This window comes from Gracilinanus agilis, chromosome 3, assembly GCF_016433145.1.
Source record: "Gracilinanus agilis isolate LMUSP501 chromosome 3, AgileGrace, whole genome shotgun sequence".
NCBI lineage: Eukaryota > Metazoa > Chordata > Mammalia > Didelphimorphia > Didelphidae > Gracilinanus > Gracilinanus agilis.
Window position 1 is genome coordinate 32,093,053 of NC_058132.1, and position 9,254 is coordinate 32,102,306.

The 9,254-nt window shown below is 44.5% G+C and overlaps 1 protein-coding gene across 1 annotated transcript in view; it reads left to right on the forward strand.

The window, feature by feature from the left end:
* Nucleotides 1–4,822, forward strand: part of GABRD (gamma-aminobutyric acid type A receptor subunit delta) — a 41,615-nt gene extending 36,793 nt beyond the window's left edge. Inside the window, exons 10-11 of the mRNA XM_044668644.1 lie at nucleotides 282–493; nucleotides 4,523–4,822. Of these exons, the coding sequence (XP_044524579.1) occupies nucleotides 282–493; nucleotides 4,523–4,822 (512 nt within the window). The remainder of the gene's footprint in view (nucleotides 1–281; nucleotides 494–4,522) is intronic.
* The last annotated feature ends 4,432 nt before the right edge of the window (nucleotides 4,823–9,254 follow it).

A 9,254-nucleotide genomic window follows, 5' to 3' on the forward strand; every position in this document is an offset into this window, starting at 1 on the left:
CCTTCCTTCTTTCCTTCCTTTCCTTCTTCTTTCCTTCCTTCTTTCCTACCTTCTTTCCTTCCTTCCTTTCCTTCTTCTTTCTTTCCTTCCTTCCTTTCTTCCTTCCTTTCCTTTTTCCTTCCTTCTTTCCTTCCTTCCTTCCTTCTGGGCAAGGATTCTTTTTATTTTTTGTTTTTGCATTTTCTAGTGACTACCACAGTACTTTGCACACAGTAGGCACTTAATAAATGCCTATTGGATTTTCCAGCTGCCTAACTGGCTGTTTTGCTATCCTGTCCCAGGTATTACCACCGTGCTGACAATGACCACGTTGATGGTCAGTGCCCGCTCTTCTCTCCCGAGAGCCTCAGCCATCAAAGCCCTGGATGTGTACTTCTGGATTTGCTATGTGTTTGTGTTTGCTGCGCTGGTAGAGTACGCCTTTGCCCACTTCAATGCTGATTATATGAAGAAGCAAAAGGCCAAGCTGAAGGTCACCAAGCAGAGCAGTGAGGTGAGCATCCCAGGGAGCAGGGTTCAGAGGGCCTCCTGGCATGTGATTCCCTTTGTCTGGCATCCAAGGTCAGGGATGAACTCCTTCCCCCATAGGGAGCCATCAGAGATGCCGCTCTGTACCTTCCTTCACTGAGTACAGCCTGAATCCAAGTCTAGTGTGCCAATTCTCAGCCTAAGTGATTGGGAGCTGGTTGTCCCTGTGCCAATATGAGAGGAGAATGGGCAGCCAGGATGCTTGTGATATAAGCTGCTGGTGGGCAGAAACAGATCTTTTATTGCTCACAGCAGAGCTCGTCATTTGGACCCTGCTTATTGAATCAAACTGAACAAGGTAATAGGGAGGTAGGGTAGGGGCAGTGGGTGAGCTGGCCTATGAGTCAGGAAGATGTGGGTTCAAATCCTGCCTCTGATATACACTGGTTGTTCAGCTTTGAACAAGTCACAGAGACAGAGACAGATAGATAAATGAATGATGTATAAGATAGATAGAAGAATGAATAGATAGATAGATAGATAGATAGATAGATAGATAGATAGATAGATAGATAGATGATATGTAAGATGGATGGAAGGATGGACAGATGGTTGAACAGACAGATAGATGGATAGACAGATGCATTAAATACATAGAGATAGAGATGATATAGACAGATAAAGATGGATAGAGATAGATAGATAGATGGATAGATAGATGGAAGGATAGATTGATAGAGAGAGATGGCTAGATGGATGGATAGATAAATAGTGTGAGAGAGATGGATAGATGGATGGATGAATAGATAGATGGATAGATAGGTAATCAATAAACACTATGTTCCAGGTACTGTCCTAAGTGCTAAAGATATCAAATATAAGCAAGCAAGATGACCCCTCCCTGCAAGGAGCTTACATTATTGTGCAGGAAAACAATACACAAAAGGGTTTGAGGGCTGGAGAATGGAAATGGGAATGGCTAACCATGCAAGGACAATGCTGCTGATAGGAAAAAGTCCAAAGAGTCCAGTCAAAAAGGAGGTGAAGCATGGCTGGTGTCCTTCCTAAAATTATGGTGCTGGGGAGGAAGACATCAATCAGAGGAGGAGGACTCCAAGACTGAGGTTTCTTAAGTGAACAATGAGGTAGGGTGAGAAAAGGAGGAGGAGTCTGGAGAGAGCCCTTGTGACTGTAACTTACCCTCTCAGTGTCCCAGATAAGTCTCTCAACACTCATGAAAGGAGTTTGCGCGCTGAATGCTTAGTACATACAAAACTGATGTCAGAGGGCCAAAGCAAAAATAAATTAACAAGCCCTGGCCCTATAGGATTTCTCTGGCTTTCCTGGGGCTGAATCCTTTCCTTCTTACAGATTCCTGCCTTTAAGGACCTGGGGACAAAAGACTTGGGCTGGGGCATGGCATCTGCCTTCAAAATTTTGAAGGGATGTCATGAGGAACACAGATGTGGGAGTTAGAATGAGGTGGGAAAATTTTCCTCAGTCAAACAACAGGCAAGAAGCTTTTCTTAAGCACCTACAGTGTGCCAGGCATTATGTTAAGTGCTAGGGATGCAAAGAAAGGTGAAAGACTGCCCTCAAGGAATTCTCAACCTAATGGAGAAGACAACATGCAAAGAGCTCAGTACAAACAAGCCATAGGGAAGAGAAGTTGGAGATAATCAGAAGGAGGAAGGCACTAAGATCCAAGAGGAAAAGGAAAGGCTTTTTATACATTGGTGGGACCTTGAAGGAAGCCAGGGAGCAGAGACGAAGAGGGAGAGCATCCCAGGCTCTGGGAACAGCCTAAGAAAATGCCCAGAGTTGGGAGATGGAGGGTTTGTTCAAGGAACAAGTTCGGTATCCCTGAATCACAGAGTCTATGGAGGGCAGGAAACTATAAGAAGCCTGAGCAGGTAGGAGGGGGCCAGGTTGTGAAGTCTAAAAGGGGAAGTAGAGAAGGTAGGATCATAAGGTCACATATTTAGAGGACCACTGCATTCATCTGGTCACAGCATCCTCAGATCACAGCTTCTAGAACCAAATGCTATCTGGTCTGTTTTATCTTTGTTCTTCCCAGTGGTTAACCATTTTATCTCTGAGAAGCCATGAAGCAGAAAGTGAGACAGAAACACAGATCAGGAAACACACTCATAAAATATTTGTTAAGTGCTTAACATTGTGCTTGGCATATTCTAGATACTTCCTAGCTGTGTGCTTTAATGTTTGTTCCCTTCCCTTCTTTTCCTCTTTAATGAGAGAAATGAGAGCATCAAAGCCTTGATTTTAAGGATTAGAAATCTGAGCCCCAGTGATTTGCTCAAGGTCACACAGGTAGTAAGTAGCAGACTTTAGATTTGAACTCAGGCTCACAGATTCAAATTCAGTACTTGTATTTCCACTAAGCTGCACCCATTTTACAGATGGCTATATTTTAGCACCCTATTATGTGTTGTCTTCCCCCAGTAGACTGTAAGCTCCTTAAGGGCAGGAACTATTTTCTTTTCAGCCTGTTTTTATACCCCCAGCATTTAGCACAGAGCCTGGCGCTTAATAAGTGCTTCTTGACTTGATAAGGTCACACAGGTAGTGAGTAGCAATGAATCTCCCCTCATTGGAGGGAAGATGAGGCTTTTTCCAGCTGAGACTGGTGGATTCCTTGTCAGAAAGTTTATAGAGTCCTGTTTAGAACTGGATCGGCCTGGGTTCAAATCTAGCCTCAGATACTTCCTATCTATGTGGCCCAGGGCAAGTCACTTAACCCCCATTGCCTATTCCTTACTGTTCTTCTGCTTTGGACCCAGTACAGTTTATTGATTCTAAGACAGAAGGTAAGAATTTAAAAAAAGAATTTCTACTAAAACAGAAGGTAAGGTTTAAAAAAAAAAAAAGCTAAATGGCTCCTTGGGGATACTATGATTCTGGGAGATGCTCAAGATCTCTTCCTTCCAAATTCCTTAGTATTTTTTTCTCTTTAAAGTTAACCTTCTGTCTTAGAATCAATATTAAGTATTAGTTCCAAGGCAAAAGAGTGGTAAGGATTAGGCAACCAGGGTTAAGTGACTTGACCAAGGTCATACAGCTAGGAAGTATTTGAGGTCAAATTTGAACCCAAGACTTCCTATCTACAAGCTTGGCTCTCTATCCCCTGAGTCACATAGCTGACCCCTTAATGCTTTATTTATTCCAGGATTTAGCATGGGGCCTGGTACATACTGGGCAGTTGTATACATAATCCCAGCCATTAGTGACTGAGGTTTAAGCCTGCTCTTTCTGGGATAAGGGCAAACAGTATGGGAAGGGCATGGCAGGTGCAGTGTGGGTGTTCCAGCAGCAGACAGATCCTTTGGGGCCATTCTAGGTCCTTTCTGCCTAAATACTCATTGACATTCTCCAGGGAGAGGGAATATAATGTAGTGGTTGGGGCTTCCTGACTTTAGGTCAAGAAATCATTGTCCAATCATTTCAGTTATGATCCCATTTGTGGTTTTCTTGGAAAAAATACTAGAATGGTTTTCCATTTCCTTCTCTAGCTCATTTTATAGATGAGGAAACTGAGGCAAACAGGGTGAAGTGGCTTGCCCAGGGTCACAGCTAGTTTGCCATTTCCTTCTCCAGCTCATTTCACAGATGAGGAAACTGAGGCAGATAGGGTGAAGTGACTTGCCCAGGGTCACAGCTAGTTTGCCATTTCCTTCTCCAGCTCATTTCATAGATCAGGAAACTGAGGCAGATAGGGTGAAGTGACTTGCCCAGGGTCACAGATCTAGTAAATGTTTGAAGCTGGATGTGAACTCATCAAGATAAACTTTGCTGATTCCAAGTTCACTGCTCTACCCACTGTGCCACCTAGCTGCCCAGTCAAGAAGACCTAAGTTCAAGTCCTGCCTGAGAAGGACGAACAGAAAGTCACTTAACTGTGCCTCAGTTTTCTCCCCTGTCCAATGAGGTATTTGTGAAAATAAAATTTAGTATAAAAAAATTAAATGAGGGAGTTGGACTCATGGCATCCAAAGTCCCTTCCAGCTCTCAGTCTGTGACTCTCCAATCTTTGCAGGTCAATGTGAAGAATGCCATCGTGCTCTTCTCCCTCTCTGCGGCGGGCATTAATCAGGAGCTGGCCATTTCCCATCGCCAACACAGAATCCCTGGCAACCTCATGGGTTCCTATCGTTCAGTGGAGGTGGAGACAGGGGAAACGAAGAAGCAGGAAGGACCCGCAGCTGGCAAAAAGGGAGGCTTGAGGTCATTTTTCAAGCCCATAGATGCTGACACCATCGATATCTATGCCAGAGCGGTATTCCCAGCAGCCTTCGCTGCCGTCAATGTTATCTACTGGGTGGCATACACCATGTAAAAGCAGACACACACGCCCCACACATACACACACAAACGGGGGACGCCTTTTGGACCCTCAGCTCTGCTTTCGCCTCACTGCTATCAAAGAGACACCAGACCTCCAGTCTGCTTCGTACCCCTGACTCATTTGTTTTTGAAGAGGAAGGGGGGGATCCCCTAAAGAAAAACCTTTGAAACCTCTGGCTTTGCCTCACTGTTGCCCAGGCAGATGAATAATGCCTTTCCCAGTTCTGGATTCCTCCATCCGCCCCTCTCCCTGGTCCTGAAGAGCCAACCCCAAATGCTGAGCCACCCCAGGATGACCAAAGCAGCATCCTCAGCAGCAGAAAATCTTTCTGGAATCCTGGAATGCCAGCTGGAGGGGACTAAAGACTAATCCCCAAATCTCTTTTTAAAGAGGAGGAAACTGAGGCTCGGGACTTCCCCCATGTCACATAGATAACTTTGCCAGTCCCAGCTCTTCCTTTCTAACTTGGAGGCTGACCGCCTGATGTCTGGGTGACTGAACACACTAAGGGAGGTTTGGATTTTTAGCCCCACAGGGTGCTTCTCAATCCTCCGGGGTTGCACCTTTGGGTGGAGGGAGCCTGGGGGTTCTCACTGTGGTTATTATGTATCTTGGATTAAATGTTAAAGAAAAAAAAAACCATCGGGCGGATCTCTGGCCCCCTGCATGTAATAAAGGGTCTCTTCTTAGAAGGAGGCTGCGTTCTTTGGTGACTGCCTACCTGGTCCCTGTGCCTGAAGGAGATGCCCGCATCCCTGGGGAGAAGGAGCAAAGCGCGTGATGCTTTTGAACACGACAAGGAACGAGGGAACGTTTGATCGGAATAAAAACTGGGCCCTTCCTGATTCTTCCTGTTCCGTGACTCGGGTTTGACTTTCTAAGGCCGGAGTAAAAAAAGATGAAATATTGGAGGGTTTCTTTTTTCCATCCTTGGTCCTATTTATAACTTAAATAAAACCACTGATATCGCCAGGGAAGAGAAGGCTATGAGGAAAAATAAACGACTCTCAGCTCAGCCCTCAGAGAAAACACCTCCCCATCGTCAGTCATGTTCAAATGGCCAATTCCATCCTTAATGGAAATTTCATGCCCTCCAACTCTGGAAAGGCTTGGGCTGACTTCAGCCCCACTATGGCCCCCGAGGCACGTTGTTCTACTTAAGAGCAGAGCTGAGGAGTGATAGAGATATAGGATATTATATATTATAAATATAATATTATATATTTCTGATAGCTGATATTCATAATGATGGCTAATAATTATAGAGCATTTTATAAATATTATCTCATCCGATCCTCAGAACAACCCTCTCATTCAGGCAATAGACATTTATTAAGCATCTACTGTGTGCCAGGCACTGTGCTAATTGCTGGGGATGCAAAAAAGAAAAAGAAAAAGGCAATCCTTGCCCTCAAGGGGCTCATGATCTAATGGGGGGGAGAAGACAACATGTAAACAAATATATACAGGGGCCATCGAGGTGGCTCAATGGATTGAAAGCCAAGCTTAGAGACAGCAGGTTCTGGGTTCAAACCTGGCCTTAGATACTTCCTAGCTGTATGATCCTGGGCACATCACTTCACCCCCATTGCCTATCCCTATCTATTCTTCTGCCTTGGAACCAATATACAATATTGATTCTAAGATGGAAGGTAAGTGTTAAAAAACAACAACAACAACAAAAATCCAAATATATACAAAGCAAGCTATGTACAGGATGAATAGGATATAATTAATATTGGAATTAAGGCTATAGGGGAAGACTTCCTGCAGAAGGCAGGATTTCCCCAATCTGGTTCTAGTCATTTTTCAAGTCACATTTGACTCTTTGTGACCCCATTTGGGGTTTTCTTGGCAGATACTAGAGTGGTTGGCCATTTCCTTCTCCAGCTCATTTCACAGATGAGGAAACTGAGGCAAATAGGGTAAAATGGCTTGCCTAGGGCCACACAACTCATTTGCCATTTACTTCTCCAGCTCATTTCACAGTTAAGGAAACTGAGGTAAATAGGGTAAAGTGGCTTGCCTAGGGTCACACAGCTAGTTTGTCATTTCCTTCTCCAGCTCATTTCACAGATGAGGAAACTGAGGCAAACAGGGTAAAGTGGCTTGCCTAGGGTCACAAAGCTAGTTTGTCATTTCCTTCTCCAGCTTATCTCACAGATGAGGAAACTGAGGCAACAGGGTTAAATGACTTGCCCAGGGCCACATAGCTAGTAAGGGTCTGAGGCTGGATTTGAACTTGGATCTTCCTGACTCCACTATGCCACCTAGTTGCCCCATTTAACAGATGAGGAAAATGAATTTTAAATGACTTGTCCGAGGTCAGACAACTAGGAAGTGATTGAGGAGGATGGTGTTAGACTTCCAGATTCCAAGATCAACATGGGCTGGGGGTTTTGCCCTCCCTCAAAGGAGCCAGTCCTATGGCCTTGGCAGAGTCTATGGTCTTTAGTCCATAGGATGCCAATCTTGGAATAAGGAAGAGCTGGGAACAGATCCCACACTTTCTCCACATCCATAGGCAAGTCATTAAATACCCGGAAGCCTCACTTTCCTCGTCCATGAAGTAGGGTTAATAATAGCTGTTATTCCTGCCTCTCAGGGTTGCAATAAGGCTCAGATGAGGGAAGAAATTTAAAGTGAGCCATAAACTTTAACGATACAGCTCTATAAACGCCAGCGGTTATTACTACGAGACCGCAGTATCTGTGACGGTAAAAGCAGCAGATTCTCAGCAGGATGGAAGAGATTAAAGGCGCACCCTTGAGCCAGGGAAAGTCTGATTTTCAAGGCCTTGAGAAGAGGCCAAATACATGGGCTTTGAATACCATAAAAAAAGATTCTTAGCCTGGAGTCTGCAGACCAAATGGCCCAGGAAGTTTAAGATGTATATATGTATGTAGTTATAAAATAATATAATATATATTATGTATTCTATATTAAATAACGGTATGTAATTATTTCAATATGATGGGTTTCCTTTGTGATCCTATGTATTTTATTTTATGTATTTTGAGAAGGGGTCCCAGGCCACTCCAAACTGACAGCCCAAGGGGTCCAGGCCACACAAAAAGGGCTAAGAACCTCTGTCCCATGTCTGCATGGCCCAGTCTCTCTGAATGTCCTGCTGGCCCTGTGCTAGTGTAGGCCAAGCAAATGGTGAGGAAGGGAAGGCGTTCGTGGTCACAGAAGAGAATTAGACCAGAGAAGGGTTGGTCCATGGGAGGAATCTGGGCAGTGATTTAATGGGAGGGCAGCGGAAATGGGAAGAGATGGGATTAATAATGCTCTCAAAGGGAACAAGCTGTGCAAGAAGATATCACTCCCTGTGCTAACAAATATCCCAGAGACCCTTATAAGCTCAGAAGAAGATCAGCCTAAAACAGAATCTGGGACAGCTAGGTGGCTCAATGGCTGAAGAACCAGGCCTGGAGATGGGAGGTCCTGGGTTCATACTTCTTAGCTGTGTGGCCCTGGGCAAGTCACTTTACCCCCATTGCCTAGCCCTTCCTGTTCTTCTGTCTTGGAACCAATATATAATATTGATTCCAAGAGGGAAGGTGAGGATTTAAAAAAAAAAAAAAAAAAAAAAAAAGAGGGACCTTGACTATCTCCCGGACAGAGTATTCATTTCAGAGTCAGGAAGAACTAGGTTTGAATTCTGGCTCAGATAGTTTTACTAGATCCCAAGCAAATTACTTAATCTCTCTAAGCCTCAGTTTCCTCATTTGTAAAATGGAGCTAATGATAGCACTAACACAGAGATTTATGAATCTAGGGAAAAGTAAAGATGATATACACAGGTTGCAGAGACAGACATTTTGGGACATGGTCACCTTTTAACTATACATTTTGTTATAAGAGGTCCCCCCCCTCCCTTCTTTCTTTTTCTAGGTTATTAATGAGAAGTAAAGTTGGGAGATAAAGATGGTTAGCAATAGTGATGTAAAATGGGGTGACTTTGCTGTACTAATAAACCTCAGAGTGGAAGCCAATTTTAAGTCAATGAGCCTTCCCTAGGCAAAAAAAAACTTCCTTTCACCTCTTAATGTGATGTCATTATCATCAGACACAGCAGCGTAAGCTCTCCCATTAAAAAGGATGCCAGACTCTGATTGTCTAGCTGAGGGTAGTGCTTGGGCTAAGATGAAGTGGAGACGAATTACACAGAGGGGCAGCGGCAGTAGCAAGGGACTACCAGGGGCAGGAAGGCAGGGGATTTCTTGATCACTGCCCTTATACATGGGATAGTGTTGGTCTCAACAGAAAGGAGCAAGAAGAGGGGCAGCTGGGTAGCTCAGTGGAGTGAGAGTCAGGCCAAGAGACGGGAGGTCCTAGGTTCAAACCCGGCCTCAGCCACTTCCCAGCTGTGTGACCCTGGGCAAGTCACTTGACCCCCATTGCCCACCCTTACCAATCT